Source organism: Lissotriton helveticus, chromosome 1_1 (assembly GCF_964261635.1).
Source record: "Lissotriton helveticus chromosome 1_1, aLisHel1.1, whole genome shotgun sequence".
NCBI classification, from domain to species: Eukaryota; Metazoa; Chordata; class Amphibia; order Caudata; family Salamandridae; genus Lissotriton; species Lissotriton helveticus.
Genome location: NC_136057.1, coordinates 1,621,738,885 through 1,621,761,274, shown reverse-complemented (window position 1 = coordinate 1,621,761,274; position 22,390 = coordinate 1,621,738,885). Strand labels below are relative to the sequence as shown.

Below are 22,390 nucleotides of genomic sequence, written 5' to 3'. Positions count from 1 at the left end.
TTCACCGCGTTTTTATTCACGTTATGCTCACCGGCCCACCCTTCGACAAGCTAAGCGCCGCATGCAACCCTTATTCATTAATATTGACGCACAAAAAACGCCCGCTTTTCAAATCGTTGCAGTCTTATTTTGTTTTCCGTATATGTGATTCACAATGCTTTTACTCATGATTTGCTTACCGGCCCTCCCTTTCACACGCTGAGCGCCCGCATGCAATCTTTATTCGTTGATACCGACTGCCCTCGCTGGGACTTAGCCATGTGTGTTTCTCTTTTGTTTTTTTCTATTTTCCCTGTATATGACTCATTACGCCTAATCTTAATATATGCTTACCGGCCATGTTGTTCGGTTCAGCGCTTGCCATTTTTTTCCATATCCAATGATTTCACCAACATAGAGAAGTACTTAATTCTCTGACCAGGCTCTTTGGATCCCATGCTAAGCCAGTCACATCAGGTTCACAATGCGCCCTACTCCACTGCGCCTTTCTTCATGCATATACAAACGAGGTCCGACTACACGGGTCGTTTTTCTTAAACAATAAAGGACAGTGTAGATTTCCATTTCTACCTAAAAGGGGTTTTTTAATTTACGGTGGCCGATATAGAAGCAGGGCACTTTGCCTCCTCCAGTAGGCTGCACCTTCAGACTCACACTTCGAATATGAACCATTGTTTCTCAGGCCATTGCTCGCTCTCATTTCTATTTTTCATAACTGTGCTCAACTACTGAGCAGAGGTTTAAATTCAAAGCCCTATGCATTGCTCATACAGACGAAGTCCGACTATACGGGTCACTTTTCTTAACAATTAGGACTGCGTTTATTTTACCAACAGGGGGGGGGGGTTTAATTCACGGTGGCTGGCAGTAGTACGACAATCCGTCACTTCAAGTAGGCCGCACCTACAAACTAATTTTTCCATTATGAACCTTGGTATATTTAGGCTATTGCTCGCTCTCATTCCTAGACTTGTAACATGCATTTGTGTTCGCTGCAAGATAATGCTTGTTAGTATATGTATACAGGCTTGTACTTCTGCATTACACAGCCATAACCTTAATTTTACCATTTCTATCCTTATCTATGTAAAACGCTCTGCTGCACATTTGGACATTGTATGCACTATATTAAACAGCAAAAGTATATAAACATAAAAAGTGGCAAAGTATCTTATAATGAACTATTTTTTAGACGACCATCATTTTAAGTACCTAATTTGTGTTCGCTATGTCTGCATACATTCACCCACTCTACGAACAGACCCTATTCATATCCATTCAGGAGCCCTGAATAATACTCCGATTACCAAAAGCAACTTTAGCCTAATGAATTGCACAGCAAACCTTAATGATTTAAACCAACAAATTAATAGGATTTAGAATAAATCTAGACAGAGTGTATCCTTTGCGCCCAGCTTTGGTCAATCTCCAAGTGCCACACAGCAGGACAAAAGCAAACAGTACTCATGTGCTAATTACAATTCAGCTTTAGTTTGGTTTCACATGCTACATTCTCTTATGCATCCAACTAGAAAAATAACTCAATCAAATCTGACATAGCTATCCAAAATTTTGTGAGCTCCGCACCCGCCATGCAAATACAAGGAGAGCATACAAAAGGAGCTTTACTATTTCATCTGCCCTTGGGGTTCAGACCCCTGTAAAACATACATGGACCACCAGCTGCTTGGAGGCATCTGAGATGTCAGGACACAAGAAATGTGCACACACACACAACCCCACAAAGTGTTCAGCTCACTAACGAACTGGTGGCGCACAGCTCGTTAAAGCAACATTTCTGTTCCCTTATGTCCGTTTCACTGTAGGGCTGAATATTTATAAAAACATGCATTCTTTAACGTAGGTCTCTGCATCGCCTCGATGCTGTGCAGTGACAAGTACAAGTTCATACTCATGAATGTGTGGTTTATATCTGATAAGGATCATTGCATAAATTTATAAATAGAATCCCAACAGTTTTAATGCTGGTTACAAGGGAGGGCATCTCGGGTGCCTGGCGCTGGTTGGACAGCGCTGCACAAAATACCGGAGTGGTGTAAGCATGGTGCACGGGTCAGGGAGCGTGACTGACGCCTCGTCAGGGGTAGAAAGCGCTATATAAGTGCAATCTAAACACAATGTCATGTCCGCATCTTTTCAATAGGCCATCGGATAATGGAGGGAGGCGCTTCGAACCCAACCTCGAGGCTCCTCGCGTGCGCCCACGAATGGCCAAATAATACATTGGAGAACATGGCTTCCGTGGTCGTGGTTTCACAAACAGCTGACGGAGAGCACAGAATGAACACTACACCGCTTTTGTTGTTTGAAAACAGTTTCTCATCCTGCCACACGGCGGCAGTAGGATTCCTTGGTTAGGAAATTAAGCACAACTACACTTGAAAGCAGGGGTGCGGTACAACTGGGGCAGGCAGAATTGCATAGTTCCTCGCATGAACTAGGAGCAACACCATATGCAGCGGAGACGAGTGCACACGTTACATACAAACACACATAGGTGAGGTATTGCACAGGCAGCAGCAATTCAACTGACACACACCTACAGCTACCGCAGAGGCCCAGCAGCGCAAGTCGCACTCTCGCATACTGAACAGGTACGACGCAGTCTGCATCAGTGCAAGCTTCGCACACAACAGGTACAGGACAGGCTGCATCAGTGCAAGCTTCGCACACAACAGGTACAGTGCTGTCTGATCAGTGCAAGCTTCACATACCACAGGCACAGAGCAGACTGCATCAGTGCAAGCTTCGCACACAACAGGTACAGTGCTGTCTGCATCAGTGCAAGCTTCGCACACAACAGGTACAGTGCTGTCTGCATCAGTGCAATGTTCGCACACAACAGGTACAGCAGAGTCTGCATCAGTGCAAGCTTCACACACAACAGGTACAGTGCTGTCTGCATCAGTGCAAGCTTCACACACAACAGGTACAGTGCTATCTGCATCAGTGCAAGCTTCACATACCACAGGCACAGAGCAGACTGCATCAGTGCAAGCTTCGCACACAACAGGTACAGTGCTGTCTGCATCAGTGCAAGCTTCACACACAACAGGTACAGTCTGTCTGCATCAGTGCAAGCTTTGCACACAACAGGTACAGTGCTGTCTGCATCAGTGCAAGGTTGGCACACAACAGGTACAGCAGAGTCTGCATCAGTACAAGCTTCACATACCACAGGCACAGAGCAGACTGCATCAGTGCAAGGTTCGCACACAACAGGTACAGTGCAGTCTGCATCAGTGCAAGCTTCGCACACAACAGGTACAGCAGAGTCTGCATCAGTGCATGCTTCACACCCAACAGGTACAGGACAGGCTGCATCAGAGCAAGATTCACATACCACAGGTACAGAGCAGACTGCATCAGTGCAAGCTTCAGATACTACAGGTACAGTAGAGGCTGAATCAGTGCAAGCTTCAGGCACAAGTACAGCACAGGGTGCATCAGTGCAAGCGTCACACAGAACAGGTACAGAACAGAATGCATCACTGCAAGCATCACTCACACAGGTATGGGGCAGTCTACATCAGTGCAAGCTTCACACACAACAGGTACAGAGCAGTATCCATCACTGCAAGCTTCACACACAACAGGTACAGGACAGGCTGCATCAGTGCAAGCTTCACACACAACAGGTACAGGACAGGCTGCATCAGAGCAAGCTTTGCACACAACAGGTACAGTGCTGTCTGCATCAGTGCCAGCTTCGCACACAACAGGTACAGAGCAGACTGCATCAGTGCAAGCTTCACACACAACAGGTACAGGACAGCCTGCATCAGCTTCACACACCACAGGTACAGAGCAGAATGCATTGGTGCAAGCTTCTCACACAACAGGTACCGAGCAGACTGCATCACTGCAAGCATCTCACACACAGGTTTAGGGCAGTTTGCATCACTGCAAGCATCACTCACACAGGTATGGGGCAGTCTACATCAGCAAGTGGTGCAAGCTTCTCACACTCACAAGAACGACATCACAGGCAGCAGCAGTGCAAGCTTCTTACACTCACAAGGAGACCACAGGCAGCAGAGGTGCAAGCTTCCCTTACACACTCACAGCAGGTACTGTGCCAAGGCAGCAGCAGCAACAGAGCAAGAGTCCCTTACAAAGAACAGGCACAGCACAGAGATGCACAATGCAATCTTCTCATACTCACAGGCAGCAGCTGTGCAAGCTTCTTACACTCACAAGGAGACCACAGGCAGCTGAGGTGCAAGCTTCTCACACTCACAAGAAGGACATCACAGGCAGTAACGGTGCAATATTCTCACACTCACAAGGAGATCACTGGCAGTACACACCACATGAACACACTCCATAACACATAGCAACAATACATTGGCATTTACAATGCCATTAGCTCAAACTCAAATAAATCCGAGCCCGATTGCATTTCTAATGCTTGTTTGAGTTTCTCATAGCTGGAGTCTCACAGCTCCAACCCACCTTTCTGCTTACACCTTATAACAAAAGCCTTTGCTGGAACTGTTTGAGTGGAATAATCAAAATTATTTCAGAACTTTACAGAACCGATCTGAGAACCAACCTATTAGAATAGACAACTCATGTTTTTTGATTTAGTGTGAAGATGAAACAGACACTTCCAACCAGGGTGCCAAGATTTTTCTTTACCTCAAATCTGGGTTCTCCACACTAGTGGTGACAGAGAAGCTCTCTGTGCTCCAGGGTTGGGGTGTCGCTACCAGCTCTCCTTGTCAGGACCAGAAACCTGGGGACTTCACCGAAGTCTGCCTCAAAAGGATATCTAGACCCTGTTACAAATGAGACGGCTGACTAACTGTCTGTATGGAAGGCGTGCTTGCACGAGGAAGAAGGTACTCAGAAGAAGGGACTGTGAGTGAGCCAGGGCAGGTCAAGCTGAAAATGTTCACTGTCACATATTGGAAGGGTCTATACCACTTTCCTAGTGTGAGGCCCTTGGATCTCAACACAAAGCCTCAGAGAGTATGAAAACATGTGCCCGGCTGGATGAAGGGTGTAGAAGAACTTGAGGTCCTGCCAAGTTCCTTTGCAGAATTAAAGTGCCAAGAAGACAATCTCTGCTATTTCTACTGGATTATAGTGGGCCATTCCCACAAAAAGGAACCAAGAGTACCAGAGGATAATCACATCGACCAAGAAGCTTGCATCCAACAATAAATATTCATCAAGAACACAAAAGGTGGGCACCTACTTTATTTGGGTGGTGGGTTTTGTGCTATGAACAGAGGAAGAATCCAAGCTGCAAGATGCGCTGAGTTACACGCACCATGACTCCACCACAACCTCCTTTACTAGTGCTGGCACTGCGTCAGCTTACTTTGCACTTCCACCAAATAGGTATTGCTGTGCACAAGAGGGAAGGACTGTGCCAGAATGATTTTTCCTCACATTCCATGGGCCTTGCAGGCAAAACCATATCGGGCCTCATGTTCCCACCAACCAAAAAAAAGAAATGCAGAAAACTATGAATAAGGTACTGGGCAAACCCAGAAGCGTCGAAGGGGCACGGAGGAGACTGCTGCCAAGGCAGTACTTTAAAATTGCAGCCCAGCCCGTGCTTTCTGGAGTCACACTTTTTTGTCATAAATTTAGGTGGTGCAAATATGCACTGCAGCCCACATATGACATTTAACTTGCATATCACTGCTGCAGTTACTTCACAATCCACCACTGCCTTCCAGGAAAGTTAAATAGACGTATTGGGTGAAAGCAACTTTAACATTCCCATATTAGGGACAGAGCACAAACTTGGGATGCTGAATGGCAGTGTCACAGTGTGTAGTATCATTATGCCAGCTAAAACAGTGTCAGAAAACCCAAAACATCCAGGATGACCTACAAAAAAGGGAACTCTGCAGCACTTATTGTCTTTCAAGTGTCCACAGATATCTTTACAGTGCTATTTTGAGCTCTTGGAGAGAATAGGTGGAGCAGGTTTAGGGGGGCTGTAATATATACGCGTGGAATTCCTAAGAGACATATGGTTTTGTATGTGTGGTTAGAAGGTTGAAAGTGGCGGTTCGTATGTTTCGAGTCTGTGTGGAAGGGGATAAGAAAAAAAGGTAGTGAAGAACAAAGTGATTGGGTTTTGAGTTCAAGTGAAGAAGTTGATGTATAGCCCATGTTCTTGGCAGTGAGCGTGCCTGACATAGTGTGCTGCGTTGGGGATATGTCTGGCTAAGTTATAAAGAATTTTGGGAACCGAGCGTTCAAAGATATGTAGGAGTAATTGGAGAGGCCTACACGAAGGCTGTTACAGTAGACCAACCCACTGAATTCTAGAGAATTGATGAGTGTTTGTGCTATTCGTTTTGAACGGTAAAGGGCATGGCAGAGCTACAGATGTTTTGCCTCGTGCTGGGATGATGCCGAATGGCACTGGACAGGGCCACTCAGACATGGGACGTAGCATTAATGGTATTAAATGGCACTTGTAGGCTTGTGGGTTGTTTTGTCTGTAAATGGGGTGGTGCAGGACTGCTTTGGGTGTCTGCAGCGCTGGGGATAGTGAAGGGCGTATTGATGGGGCTGTGGGTGTTTGGCATGTAGCAAGAGTAATGCCGAAATTAAATGGATCATTGTCAGGACTGTGCCTGATTGGTTAAAATGCGGAATGATGCTAAACAGCACAATGGCATGACTGCTTTGGGTGTGCGATAGGCAGCTAGAGCATAGGGATGTTGGAGAGCACATTTACAGGGCTGTGTGGGTGTTTGGCCTTTAGCTGGAGTGAAGCTGAATGGCACAGTAGCAGGTATGTGGGTGATTTGCTTGTATCTGGCGGTGTGCGACATTTTGAGTGGCTGCCTGTAGCTGGTACGATACTGATTTGCGCATTGCCATAACGGAAGTATTCCCTCTGCAGTTGCTGAGTGTAATCAAACGCTCGGTATCTGGAACCCGCACTCGAAGTCTCCAGCCCAAATGTAACACTCAGGCCGGCGCGCGGCTACTAGCCATGCGGGGGCCAGGCCTCGGCTGTCACCAACTGTCACCATCTCGATGATTCGAAGCGAAGTGCGTTGCTAATCCCTCACGCGCCCAGTACGGCCTCCTGCTGACTGATGACCAGGGCCCGCAGCCTGGGCTTTCATCCTGCCATTGATCTGGCCCACATGTTTAACTTGTAGTGGTTTATTTAAGAAATCTCTTCCAGGGCGGAAAGTTGCAGGAAACCGTTCTCACTCACTCAACGTCTCTTCATCGGATCCCCGGCGGCCCCGATATTGAACTCGTCTCTGTTTACTCTTCTGTTTTGATAGATTTTGCTGGCCCTCCTTTGACTCCACTCTTCTCTGCCTTGAGTTGACCCGGCCTGCTCTTTCATTAATCTGCTCTCCCGCCCTGAAGAGGCGGAAGACTGCACCTCTGTCGCAGTGTTGAGCTTGTGCAGGGGGAGGACCACCAGCCGCCACCCACTGCCCACCAGTGCCTCCTCAACGCCCACCGCCTGTGTTTATCTTTGAGGAGGGACCACCTCTAGCAGCCTTGCACGTGGTTGCCCCGTATCATTAATAAAAAAAGTAAAATTCCCCTGTTCCTCTCATTCAAGGATTGCCCAATTAACGGAGGCCCTGCCCCCCTGGTTTTGTGAGTCTCAAGACTCCCAGGGTGCTGGCAGGAATACAGCCTTTGGCTTTGCCTCTGGACAGTACCCAATTGTTAAAAAGTAATTAATAACAATAACATGAATACTTGCATGGAATGTCCTCTTCATCCATTCTAGGTATCTGGGTGAAGAGTCCTCTCTGAGCTGTAGGAGGACCCAGCCCAGGACAGATCCATGAGGGGCAAGGCAGCTTACGGGCGATGGCGGGTGGAGCTTTCCTCTCATATATTCACTGAGCAGCTGCTTAGGCGGCTCCATCTACTTTTATTCTCTGTTGGCTGCTCATTGTGGTTGAAAAAAATGCGCTGAAGGCCAATCGCAGGGTTCTTTCAACACTTTTCAACTCTTGAGTATTTGTTCATTGACTGATGAACTAACGTGTGACCTTCACTTAAAGGGGTTTGTGTGTCTTTTATGCTTCGGGGAGTAACATTGGGGGGAAAGAAGCTAACTTGGAATGCCATAAAAGATGAGGCTGGGCTGAGTAAGTGAATTGAGTGCATAATTGGAGTATTACTTTCCAGCGAAGTTTATTATTTTGATCTTACCTACTACCCCCTTCCTTTGGAGGACTTTGCTCTCACTCCTGGATTGTTTACAAAAGTTGTACAAATGAGAGAAGAGATGGGCGTGGGACTTCCTTTCGTTGGTCCCTGTGATGTAGATGAGGGACCAGAGAGATGGTTCTTTTGACTTTTTTCCATTTTCTTTAAGAGAAGGGGCTATGGTGTGCATGTGGACTGGAGGTAGACTGAACTCACAGATCACAATAGGAAAAACAAAGGCAAATTCAGACGATTTATCAATCCTGGGGAACTAGCATCTACAACTGACCATACCTTTCAGAAGAATGTTATTCCATTAGAATCTCTGTACGATTTTGTACCAATTTCCTCAGAGAAGGTATTAAAGTTAGTGGAAATCAGTAAAATAAGGATCTTCAGATGATCCGCGTTAAGTCAAGATCTTCCATAAAATCATTCACAGGATTAGTACGTCTATAGGTAACCTTATCAACTCCACATTTACATCAGAAGCACTCCCAAAGGAAGAGAAACAGACTGCTGCAAAAAAAAAATACAGGCTCACCAGGTCTAACCATTCCTGGCAATTTATGTTGCGTTTTGATACTATCTTTTGCTCAAAAGTGGCTGAGAGATCAGTTAATATGCAATTGGCTGGTCATATCCCTAAAACCACTGTTAAATCCAACTCAGACCGTTTTTAGAGCATTTTATGGAACCAAAGTGACACTTCTTGACAGTGCAAAGTGGACTAAAAATGAATTTGGACTAGAGGTGGCACCCCTAATGCTACTGACCCAAGTGCTGCAGTTGGCATCAACTGTCATTTGATTTTGGTGAACAGACAGGCAGCAACGGGCACTGGGGGGGAAACATCCTTCACCCCGCAATTTTTACCACGCAGTGCTTTTACAACGCAGGTTTTACAACGAAAATCATTACAACGCATTGCACTGGGGGGCGCTCTAGGATAGGGAATAGTTTTAATTTACTATCCAACACCTTCCCTACTATCCACGGGGACTGGAGTTGGAATAGTAAATTAAGCTATTCACTATCCAGCACCCCCCAAAGCAATGCGTTGTAAAGGCTTGCGTTGTAAAACTTGCGTTGTAACAGCATGCGTGGTAAAAGCATGCGTTGTAACAACGTACATCCGCACTGGGGCCTGCACACTGATATTAGTTCCATTAATTTTTTTCTGATCGAAGCCAGCCTGTCATTTTGCCTCCAAATGGTTCAATTTCCCAAACAGATCACCAACTGTGGCGTCCCGCAAGGCTCCATCTTGAGTCCCACTCTATTTAATATCTGTGTGGCCCAATTAGCAGATTTGTTTAAGAAATACCAACTTTACTTTATCTGCTGTGAAAAAGATATTGAGTATTGAGATTGGATGGAGACAGCAATGTGACACGACTCAGTTTTCTCCAAGGCCTTAAAGCAGTGATTGAGTGGATGGCAATAAACTGTCTTCATCCTGCTTGTGGCTAACCTCGTCTCGTACTTTGCCAGGAAAGATCACCAACATAAGGAAATGGAGTATAGATAGGTGTTGTGGTTCAATTATCAAGAACAAATTTTCATTCTTAACAGAGAAGTGCCAATTTGCCCTCTTGCAATAGTGAAATCTGCGGCAGGAATGTAGGTCTTAGACTTATTTCCATCTGGTGGTCTGCTCCAGTCTGTTTGGACTTCTGTGGCCTGCAGTAAAGCATGGAGACAGTCAGGAGGTGGAGCAGTCCAGCCCTCTGCTTCTCCAAGATTCTGAGAGGGAGTGACTTCATAAAGATAGTGGAGGAAGGGCCACTCTACCCATAGACTGCTCTTGTGATTGGGTCCTGGTTCCCTCAGTTGCCCCTTCCAACTGGTTTCTCTGTTTGAATTGGTTATGGGCCTTGGTTTGTTCCGTGTTACTTCACCCCACTTAAAGAGAGGGCCCAAACCCTCTACGCCTGATGTAGAAGATGTTTGCCAAAACATGACTGTCCTTTGGTGTCCCACGCAGGTCACTGCCAAGGTGTATGCCGCGCATTTCTGTCTGGTAAGTCCCGGCTCCAGGAGGATAGGGACGTCTTCCTTGCCCGCCTGTGAGCGCCATTACCGTATCCACAAGAGCCAGCTCTGTTGTTCTGTACTGAGGGGCAGAACTATATCGGTTCCAGGAGCAGGGCGGCGTTGTCTGTACCACTGCCAATGCTCCTTTCTGGTGGGGCTTTGACCAGCCCCCATTCCCCGTCTCTGTCTCTCCAGTTTCCTCCATTGTCCCAGCTGTGGGAGCCGGCAGTGAAGAGTTGGCATCTCTCTACCCGATGACGGGGGCCTGCTCGCCATAGCGATCCCTGAACACCTTCCTTCGAGAATTCCGAACAAGGCCCAAGCTAAGGTGGCCTCCTGCTCTGTTGCATCATAGACGAAGTGCCATTTTCTCATACAGGATGTCACAACTTGAGTAAATGGCAAAACGTAAGTCAAGCAGAGGGACCTTGCGACATTAAATGCTTGGCTTTCCCCGGTCCATGGAAAGACCATGGCTATAATTCCTTACTGTTGAGTTTTAATGCCACGCTAGATGCCCGTAGTATGTGCTCCAGACTTCACACAGTGGCATGTGCATGTGAGTAAAAGGATTATGAGAATGGGTTCGCTAGATGCACACACACCAGTTTGTGGTTGCCCTTACTCTGCCAGGGCCGCTACTTTAGTTCTTGTTCACTTTGCCCTCTTCTGGCTCGAAGTTTGAGGCGCTTATGTTCACTGTGTTATTTGCTGTAATAAAAGTGCACTGGCCTATAAGGATGTAACTTAAAGTGCAACAGTGTCTCACAAAGCCCAGCAGGGCTGGGTAGAGTCATTTGTGTAGCAGGCACAGAACTTGGAAAACTTGAAGCTGTCCTGCTCAGTACTGACTGACGGGCCCTTTCATTGGCTGATCTCGTTGCTATTAGAGACCGAGTGTTGTCCCGGCTTTTAAGCAGGACTGCCAGAGGGAAAGAAAGAGAAGTTCTGGCACAGGCCCATTTTTTGAACTTCTTGGCAGGAACTAAATAATAACCATCTCTTAGCAACATCTTCACAATAGTAGAAGGCTGATCTCATCCACAGGCACACCCCGAGGCCCGTGCCTGGACGCGCTAGCTTGCTTTTGAAAAATACTTGTGTGTTTGTTAGGCTTCTTTTTGAGAGGCAAAGGTGATAAATTTCCCACATAACACGTATCACAAGAGGAGAGGAGTACATCCTTCCCTCTCAAACACAGGGCGGTAGAGGCACTACACGCAAGCAGCATGCAAGCTTCCTTAACACATGCCCACTCCAGGCAGCACCATGGCTCTCAAACACAGGGCGGTAGAGGCACTACACGCAAGCAGCATGCAAGCTTCCTACACACATACCCACTCCAGGCAGCACCACGGCTCTCAAACACGGAGCAGGAAAGGCACTACACGCAAGCAGCATGCTAGCTTCCTTAACACATGCCCACTCCAGGCAGCACCATGGCTCTCAAACACAGGGCGGTAGAGGCACTACACGCAAGCAGCATGCAAGCTTCCTACACACATACCCACTCCAGGCAGCACCACGGCTCTCAAACACGGAGCAGGAAAGGCACTACACGCAAGCAGCATGCAAGCTTCCTTAAAACATGCCCACTCCAGGCAGCACCACGGCTCTCAAACACCGAGCAGGAAAGGCACTACACGCAAGCAGCATGCAAGCTTCCTTAACACATGCCCACTCCAGGCAGCACCACGGCTCTCAAACATGGAGCAGGAAAGGCACTACACGCAAGCAGCATGCAAGCTTCCTACACACATACCCACTCCAGGCAGCACCACGGCTCTCAAACACGGAGCAGGAAAGGCACTACACGCAAGCAGCATGCAAGCTTCCTTAACACATGCCCACTCCAGGCAGCACCACGGCTCTCAAACACCGAGCAGGAAAGGCACTACACGCAAGCAGCATGCAAGCTTCCTTAACACATGCCCACTCCAGGCAGCACCACGGCTCTCAAACACGGAGCAGGAAAGGCACTACACGCTAGCAGCATGCAAGCTTCCTTAACACATGCCCACTCCAGGCAGCACCACGGCTCTCAAACACCGAGCAGGAAAGGCACTACACGCAAGTAGCATGCAAGCTTCCTACACACATACCCACTCCAGGCAGCACCACGGCTCTAAAACACGGAGCAGGAAAGTTACTACACGCAAGCAGCATGCAAGCTTCCTTAACACATGCCCACTCCAGGCAGCACCACGGCTCTCAAACACGGAGCAGGAAAGGCACTACACGCAAGCAGCATGCAAGCTTCCTTAACACATGCCCACTCCAGGCAGCACCACGGCTCTCAAACACCGAGCAGGAAAGGCACTACACGCAAGTAGCATGCAAGCTTCCTTCACACATACCCACTCCAGGCAGCACCACGGCTCTCAAACACCGAGCAGGAAAGGCACTACACGCAAGTAGCATGCAAGCTTCCTACACACATACCCACTCCAGGCAGCACCACGGCTCTCAAACACGGAGCAGGAAAGGCACTACACGCAAGCAGCATGCAAGCTTCCTACACACATGCCCACTCCAGGCAGCACCACGGCTCTCAAACACGGAGCAGGAAAGGCACTACACGCAAGCAGCATGCAAGCTTCCTACACACATACCCACTCCAGGCAGCACCACGGCTCTCAAACACCGAGCAGGAAAGGCACTACACGCAAGCAGCATGCAAGCTTCCTACACACATACCCACTCCAGGCAGCACCACGGCTCTCAAACACCGAGCAGGAAAGGCACTACACGCAAGCAGCATGCAAGCTTCCTACACACATGCCCACTCCAGGCAGCACCACGGCTCTCAAACACGGAGCAGGAAAGGCACTACACGCAAGCAGCATGCAAGCTTCCTACACACATACCCACTCCAGGCAGCACCACGGCTCTCAAACCCGGAGCAGGAAAGGCACTACCCGCAAGCAGCATGCAAGCTTCCCGAGAAGGAAAGGCACTACATGTAAGCAGCAGGCAAGCTTCCTTCACACATACCCTCTCCAGGCAGCACCATGGCTCTCAAACACGGAGCAGGAAAGGCACTACACGCAAGCAGCATGCAAGCTTCCTTAACACATGCCCACTCCAGGCAGCACCACGGCTCTCAAACACCGAGCAGGAAAGGCACTACACGCAAGCAGCATGCAAGCTTCCTTAACACATGCCCACTCCAGGCAGCACCACGGCTCTCAAACACGGAGCAGGAAAGGCACTACACGCTAGCAGCATGCAAGCTTCCTTAACACATGCCCACTCCAGGCAGCACCACGGCTCTCAAACACCGAGCAGGAAAGGCACTACACGCAAGTAGCATGCAAGCTTCCTACACACATACCCACTCCAGGCAGCACCACGGCTCTAAAACACGGAGCAGGAAAGTTACTACACGCAAGCAGCATGCAAGCTTCCTTAACACATGCCCACTCCAGGCAGCACCACGGCTCTCAAACACGGAGCAGGAAAGGCACTACACGCAAGCAGCATGCAAGCTTCCTTAACACATGCCCACTCCAGGCAGCACCACGGCTCTCAAACACCGAGCAGGAAAGGCACTACACGCAAGTAGCATGCAAGCTTCCTTCACACATACCCACTCCAGGCAGCACCACGGCTCTCAAACACCGAGCAGGAAAGGCACTACACGCAAGTAGCATGCAAGCTTCCTACACACATACCCACTCCAGGCAGCACCACGGCTCTCAAACACGGAGCAGGAAAGGCACTACACGCAAGCAGCATGCAAGCTTCCTACACACATGCCCACTCCAGGCAGCACCACGGCTCTCAAACACGGAGCAGGAAAGGCACTACACGCAAGCAGCATGCAAGCTTCCTACACACATACCCACTCCAGGCAGCACCACGGCTCTCAAACACCGAGCAGGAAAGGCACTACACGCAAGCAGCATGCAAGCTTCCTACACACATACCCACTCCAGGCAGCACCACGGCTCTCAAACACCGAGCAGGAAAGGCACTACACGCAAGCAGCATGCAAGCTTCCTACACACATGCCCACTCCAGGCAGCACCACGGCTCTCAAACACGGAGCAGGAAAGGCACTACACGCAAGCAGCATGCAAGCTTCCTACACACATACCCACTCCAGGCAGCACCACGGCTCTCAAACCCGGAGCAGGAAAGGCACTACCCGCAAGCAGCATGCAAGCTTCCCGAGAAGGAAAGGCACTACATGTAAGCAGCAGGCAAGCTTCCTTCACACATACCCTCTCCAGGCAGCACCATGGCTCTCAAACACGGAGCAGGAAAGGCACTACACGCAAGCAGCATGCAAGCTTCCTTCACACATGCCCTCTCCAGGCAGCATCATGGCTCTCAAACACGGAGCAGGAAAGGCACTACACGCAAGCAGCATGCAAGCTTCCCGAGCAGGAAAGGCACTACACGCAAGTAGCATGCAAGCTTCCTTCACACATGCCCTCTCCAGGCAGCACCATGGCTCGCAAACACATTACCCCAAATACTATGAATGTTTTCTCCTGGGTGGAACTTGCCCTACTGTAATACTGGTGTGTATGTGTGGATGAGTGTTGCCTTAGTGCACACATGTATATGGTAATGGGGCATAGGAGGTATATCGGTAGAGGAGATAAAATGTATATGAGATCCTTTAACATATTAAGGGCGGCCGAGGCTGGACCAATGGCCTGAGGAGCTGGCAGGGCCTTTCTCGATGGTAAGTGTGTTTCTCCTCGAATATTTTGGTATTTTGCTCTTTGAACCACAGGACTGCTAGTGGAAGCTTGATGTGTGGGGGGATTTTTTCAAGTTCTTCGTTTCATAAGAGAAGGCTGGGCTCATGGTTATATTTTTCTATTTCTTGGTTTTGAGGCTGGCGAGGACTTGGCCTCCTGCAGCGTAGGCCACTTAAGGTAGTCAGACAGCCAGTTATGCTAGCGCACAGATTTGTTTTGAGCTTTAAGTGATGCGGCAGGCTTTGGGAGTGCAGTCTAGAGGGGCAGCCAGGACAGATCCTTCAGGGTGTCAGTGATGTAGTCATGTGTTTTTATTGGTGTCCTTGTTCGGCAGATGTTGCCTCGCGCCTTCCTTCCGGTGACACATACCTCATCCAGCTGGTGACTGTTTTCCACGCAGTACTTGCTGTGCCACCTCTCTTTTAGCGCAAGTGACTCAATTTTGAGATTTCGAAAAGCTGTGAAATGATGTTACCTTAAATATATTCTGGCTCTCAGGTGTGCAGAAAGGGTGAAGACTGTGAGTGAGTGGGGAATACCCACTTACACTGCTTCAAGGCTCCTTTGACACGAGTCCTCGCACCAGAATTGCGTGGGTCTCACAGGTGTGCCCTCCTTTTCATCTTCATATGTCACCTCATTTATTTTGTTCTTGGTAAATATATTTTTAGTTTCTTGGCTCACGGAAATGTGTAGACTAAGGGCCAGCAGACTGCACTCTGTGGTACGTCGTTTATGCACTGCTGCCATACCTTACGCCAAAAAAACATAATTGTGTCATGTCGTCGTAAAGGGGCCTATAAGGGGTAAGGAGCACACGCGTAATGAGTGAGGTTGGCCGCCAAAGGAATAAGGAGCACACAGGGGAAACTGGGAGGGGCGACAACTGGGAGACCCGTAGAGCGAATCAAACTGGAAAGAGCTAGCAGGAGTGTACAGAGCGCTGTAAACTAGTCCTCCTGCAGTTCAATGCAACACAGTGGAGTTGGAAGGATACACCTAACATCCAGTAGCATCAGGTTAGAGAGTAGTACTCCCCAAGGCTCGCGATACGATGTAATTGACTAACTCATAAGCTGATGCCCGAAGGAGGCTGGCCACACAAGCCACTCGTTGTCAGGGGTGGGCAAACAGTCACCTCTAAGTATTTGGTAAGCAAAAGATGTGTTTGTCATATATGCTGTCAACATAGACCTATAAAATGTGAAAGATTTCATCTTGTTGGCGTCTTGTTCAATGGGCCTTATAAGACAATTCCTATGGCATCGAAAACAAAGATTTGGTGCCATTTTCCGATTAGTTTATCTGCCACCATGATTTTTTTCTCGGGCTCATAACACTCCTTTACTGTTATGCAAAGGCCTCTGCCAAAGCACCTATCTTCAACACCCTCTGGGTATTAGACCTTATGCATGCCACTGCCTTGATGGTGCTTTTTCTATGTGCGGTTCCAAAACTGAAAGGACATGAACAGCAGACCACACAGGTTGTATGTTAGATGCCCGTGTCAGAGGGCAGCCAGAGGGCAATTGCGAGAACTTACTGTTAATTCTTTTACGGATCCATGCCTCAAACTCCACAATTCCATTACAAAGTGTCATACATGAAAAATGACAGTTAAATAGTGTTTTCAGTTCTCTGCAGTGTGTTCCTCTGCAACAAGAGTGCTCAAAGTAGGTACAGGAGCAAGGAACCCAGGCCACATTATCGCCACATACACCGAATCAAAATTTAAGTCAGTTACGTATTCTGTGGTTATCGTGAAAACCACCTGGCATGGATCTGGACCTACACTGTACGCACCTGCCATGCAGTGTACCACTGTTTATATGAAATGTATCACTTAATGAATGTGTCACCAAATCACTACACAAGCTGTTAATTACCCTCAGACGTTCGAAAACGAGGCATATTTGGGGCTGGTGAGGGAAATAGGTATCAGATTCATAAAACAATAAATGTCAAATCATACTAAAGTGTAATTCCTTTCTTGTTGTAGGAAATCCTGACTTTTAATCATTTATTCCTGCTCTTAACCCAAATTTCTCTTCTCATTCATCTTGCAGCAGAGCAACAAAGTGGTCTGGCCTTGGCATTGACACCCTCAGCACCTCCCTCCCTGCCCGATTCCCCCATACAGCTGCCGGGCCCACCTACACTGGTGACTGCCCCATCCACCTTTCAAGCCCCCCTCTCAGAGCAGGTCGCTGATTCACCGACGGAGGTAGCCCAGTGTGACATTGAAGAGATGGAGTCTTCCATCACCCCGCTTCCCAGCACCAATGGGACCACCGAGAAGCCAGGCGGTACCCCCGAGCCAGAGGAAGACAAGGCCAAGAAGCTACTCTACTGCTCGCTCTGCAAAGTGGCAGTGAACTCCTTGTCGCAGCTGGAAGCTCACAATAAAGGTAGGTCATTCCCTCTCAAGAGCACTACAGTCCCCTCTGTCAGAGGAGGTTAGTCAACCTGTTGAATACAGTCTCTTATGGCATGGATTAAGCAGGATTGTAGCAATGTTATACTGCACAACTGTTCTATTGGACAGCCTTTGCAAGTCCCAAGGCTTTCTACTGCCGTTTGGAGTAGAAGCTCTTCCCAACAGAGAGTTATGTGGGGGAAGGGCTGGTGTCTACAGATCACCCACCTGGCTCTAGTGAGTGTGGGTAACGTGACCAGCTGATTGTCAGAATATCAAGCACAAAAATATCCTCTCGCAAAAATATTGTATCCAGAAACTGACTGACTACCAGAATTTTATGCAGGTAAGTATAGATTTCATATTCTTAATTACTCATCAGTGTAACTTGAAGATGTGTATATCGTCATGGCATATGTATTTGGACTTCAAAATTAGACATTTATTTTAGTCAATTCTGGCTACGATATTTTTGTAGTATAATATTTAACCTCATCGCTGCTTGAGAGTTTCCCCTGCTGTGCTGGACAGCAATAAAAAGGGTGTGGTCATGACGAGCTCAGCTCGTCATAAGCACACGAGCACTGTGCTGCATGACGAGCTGAGCTCGTCATGAGCATGGAAGGGGTTAAGACTCAGTATTTTAGACCTACACCATGTGGACTGTAGGATGTTGATGCCCCCCTCCCACAACATTGGCGAGGCAGAGGCTCTTTCAGCCGTCCAACTACCCTGTGCGAGTCTGATTGAAGCTCGCAGATATCACTGGTGATATGTTTTTAGGTAGGTGTGTGGGCAAATGCCTGGAGTCTGGAATACTGGCCCTGCACAGATTTACTTTATTTTTATTTTTGATTGGTGTTCGCAAACATAGGGACATTTTTCAGGTTGAACACACAGCCTGAGCAGTTCCGGCTTATTAAATAGGCAAAGCAAACACCGGTCTATAGGCCCCACTTCTTTTAGGGCCCCCGCAACAACTGATCAAAATAACATTGATTTGATAGTGAAATAAAATGACAATCAAGCTTTCTTAAATATTGTTTCCAAAAGATAAAAAAATGAGTCAACTTAAAGAAACAAAAGCTTTAAGTGAATAGAGAAAATACTGTATTAATGTAATTCACCCATTAACAACTTAAAGTACATAAACCATAGACATCTGGGGCCCTATTATGTATAGGGCGCACTTTCCCTGTTTGTGCCCTGCCACATCTTAACACAGGCGTGCCAGGCACAAACAGGGAAGGCGCACCCTATTATATAGAAAGCGATGCCTCCAGGGCAGACGCAAACTTACGCTGCCCCAAGGGCAGTACATTCATGTGAAAAACGGAGTGACTGCTTTAAAGCCACTCAGTGTTTTCACAGTGCAGGAGGTAACCTGCCTGCACTTTTCAAGGGTATTAGAGATCCCCTTGCAGGCTAGTGCAATCAGTTAAAGCAGCCTCCTGCAAGGGGATGTCTCGGAGTCCATGGGATCCCCTTTCACCCCTCCAGAGGGCTACTCTCCGGGGGCGCACTATCAGTGCGCCTCCTGACAGCTTCCTTGACCCCGGCACCCGTGTTTGTTATAGGGTGCAGACGCGGAGGCAAAGGGATTCCCTCATTTGCATGGGGCACACCCCCATGCAAATGAGGAAACGCCACCTTGAAGATAGCGCTGGTGCGGTATGTGTGCTAGTGAAATCGGTATTTCAGAAGGAGCTGCACAAGCGTCTGCAGCCACTTCTGTAATACCAAAGTACCCCGAGGGGCACGCAAAGTGGGTACAACTGCCTTTACGCCCTCAGGGCACTTGATGTAATATCCAGAGCTCGAGCCGGGGGTACACGCAGGTACACGGCGTCCCCCACTTTTTTCACGGGGAGTATGCCGCCCCCCCTGCCAAGAAGTTGGGCCCCACAGAAATATGCTGAACTTGTCCCGGTGTAATTTTCAGAAACCAGGACACGTTCAGCAGCACCTGCACGTTTCCCGCTTTCCATTCCCAGCAGCAATGTGCAGGCAGCAAGGGAGCCTTTTTTCACCTCCAGCTAGGCTGAAGTTATGGGGCCATACGGCCTCCTTTTGTTTGTATATGCTGACTGGGGGCCGACTGGAACCTTACATTTAAATGTAAATGCCACAGAGGGAAACAAAGGCACACAGCTTGCATTCCCTTCACAGGTACTTAAGAGAGGCATGCTTTTGCCTTTGTTCTGTCCCTGTATATAAATCCAGACACTGTAAGACTGTCAGATGGGTTCGTCTGTCCCAGTATTTACACAAATAATTTAAATAGCACTATTGTATTTCTTTTATAGTGCTATGCCGTGACGTCATGAAGTCATTTGCATATTGTCTTACTTGGTCAGTCCCCCCACTTTTTTTTTAAGGGACGTGTGCCCTGGTAATACCGCTCCAGATTCACTTAACAGGTTGTCTCTTAAAAGCTTATCTTCTGGCAGCTGTCAGTTCGTTAAAAAAAATCCAGTGCATTTGGTATTAGTAGAAAAATTGCGAGGGGGAGACCCGAAATTTCACAGGGTTCAATCTGGCACTGAGCCCGAAACCTTCCCCTGCCTGGTTAAAACAAGTACACTGTCGCACGTTATCCGTTATGTCAGTCTAACTGAGTGCAGCTGGAATTCCCAGCGCCTTTTATAAAGCATCTGTTAGAAACATTTTCCAAATATACGGTTTTAAAACCGTCTTGGGATTTCTAGCCCAGGCCGTTAAAAATATTTGCAGAAAACAGGCGGGAGGAGGGTCTTTTTAACTAGTGACAGCAACAGAGAACCGTGTGTTACTATGACAAGGGGAGCTATTCATGCCTCTTTGCCACGCAGAACTGCAGACGCACAGTGTGACGAGTACCACTGAAACTGCTGAGCAATCTTTGTTTTGAGTGGATTTGAAGCTGGCTGTCTGTGCTGTGCCTGCTTCAGGGCACAAGTCCTAAAAAAAAGTGGGGGGACGTTGACGTCACAACAGGAAGTGGAAAGGTGGCTTGCACTCAGTTGCAGTTTATAGTTATCGAACTCCCAGTAAAATAAGTGGGGGGATGCCGTCCACCCGCGTGGTACCCCGACTCGAGCCCTGCAGTTTGTGTGGAAGGAAAGTTTGAACTGGTGCTGCTGTTGTCCCTGTTGTACACAAAAAGGAAGCAGGGATTGCGTCTGTCAGCACTGTATCCGTTCTCTCAGAGGGAAACGCATGGTGTCGCTTCCAGTGCGGCAGCTGTTCATGTGTGCGAGGGACGCTTGCACTAGATCAGCCCACAGTTGGACATGCTCGGCCTCCCGTCACATGACAGGAGCCCTAGCGAGCACGCGTCAGTCAAGTGCGTGCTGAGTGGGTTGCGGGCGGTGCTCCCTGGCCTGACGGCCTGGGCGTGGAGGCTGAACAGCTGGTGGCGGCGTGCCCGGGCCTGCAGATGAAATCACATTGGTTGCGGCCGCCAGCTGGAAATGAGCACGTGCGTTACATCCCCTCCGGGGATCATTCTCCCACCCAACCTTCATCTCGGATTTTTTTTAATGTATGTAAAATATCGCAGCCTCCTTCCACCCCTAGAGGGGCGAGACGAGCGCAGGAATATTAGCACTCGGCATGCATGAGAAAAGCAGCACTTTATCTTCCATCAGCGGGTGAGAGCCGACGTGGGCGAGTGTATTATTACGAGTAATGGTATTGTAAGTTGTTTCAGTCCAGACTTGCTTCTTAGGCTTACGTCACTCTCCTAGTAAGCCCATTCTCGGTCGCGCGCACCTGGTGAGCAGCACGCAGGTGCGGGGAACTCCTCAGAACTAGCGCAGTCTTTGTCTCACCTACGCACAGCTGTTATCTGTTTGTTGTCGAGGACCAATTTTTGACAAAACCAGTACTTATAGTGGCGCCCTTGGGTCAGCCCACTGCTTGCGATTGCATGGCCTTCTTGTCAGTTTAATTTGCTCATTTCTTATTCAATGGGTTTCTTTCCGTCCTCTTGTAGTTGTCCCTCCAAGGGCTCACAGCTTCTTTACCATTGTTTCGATGGGATGCTTTTTGTACATCCACTGCTTACATCTAGGGAGCTATTTTTTTCTTTTTCCTTCAGCAATCCATTCTAGTTCAAGTGTTTTAGTCTCCCTTGTGTACTGCTTGCCCGATTAAATCCTCACCCTTGCACTCCATGTTGTTTCCCCATCCCAGCTCATCTATTGCTTCTACCTCTTATCTCCACCTTGCTTGGGTTTCCCCAGTGTCCTTTAATGGTAGTCACATTTATTTCCATATTCCGACCACCAATCTGGTTGCTCCGCTAGCGGGACCGAATTGACTAATGGGGAATAAAAGCTTCCTTGGCCCATCAGATCACTTATTTTTTTTAAGATTCACAGTCCCGTGGGACTTCAGCGGGTAAAAAATACAGGTATACCTATTTTTAAACCCTTCATGACCACCCAAACACCTCGTAAAGTGCAAATTTCTAGAAACATGGCTGAACAGATTTACACCAAATAATGAAATGCACAAGTTCTGAATAAAGTGCTAACTTTCTGGCAAATTTAGTGTAATTCCATCCCGCTATTATTTTCTCTATAACTTACCAACACTCCCTATGGGAAATAACATGATAAGAAAAAACAGTAGGGAGAGCAAGGATTTCTGTTCACATACGTGAACGGGGAGTACTCCTGTACCCCTGGGTATATCGATAGAAACAAGAAAAGGAGTACCACCAGCGTGGAATCGCAGATTCCTAATGGGGTGTGTGGTTGTACAAAAGTGAGAAGTTCTCCTTTTGTTAAAAAACCCCTCACTCACCACCTAGTGGTGACATGCTTCATCATCGGGGTCCACCCTAATGACCTAGCGTCATCAGGGTGTGCTACAACACCTGTTTACAGTGGAGCAGGTTGTGAGTGAAGGTGCGTGAAAAAATAATAAGTGTGTTAAAAATTGTCCTGGTTTAACTTGGGAAAAATAAAACTTTATTTGCAAGCAACTGGACAATGTTAAAAACAATGGCGAGATAAAGTGAGGGTAATTATGAGCCCATGTATCTCTA

The 22,390-nt window shown here is 48.0% G+C and overlaps 1 protein-coding gene across 8 annotated transcripts in view; it reads left to right on the top strand.

The window, feature by feature from the left end:
- The window catches only part of ZNF385A (zinc finger protein 385A), a 483,068-nt gene that overhangs the window by 419,948 nt on the left and 40,730 nt on the right, over positions 1-22,390 (top strand). For 7 of the 8 annotated variants that reach the window (XM_078688401.1, XM_078688394.1, XM_078688451.1 and 4 more), the window contains one exon: positions 17,006-17,347. In XM_078688401.1, coding sequence (XP_078544527.1) covers positions 17,006-17,347 — 342 coding nt within the window. The remainder of the gene's footprint in view (positions 1-17,005; positions 17,348-22,390) is intronic. The other variant, XM_078688410.1, reaches the window with a different exon arrangement.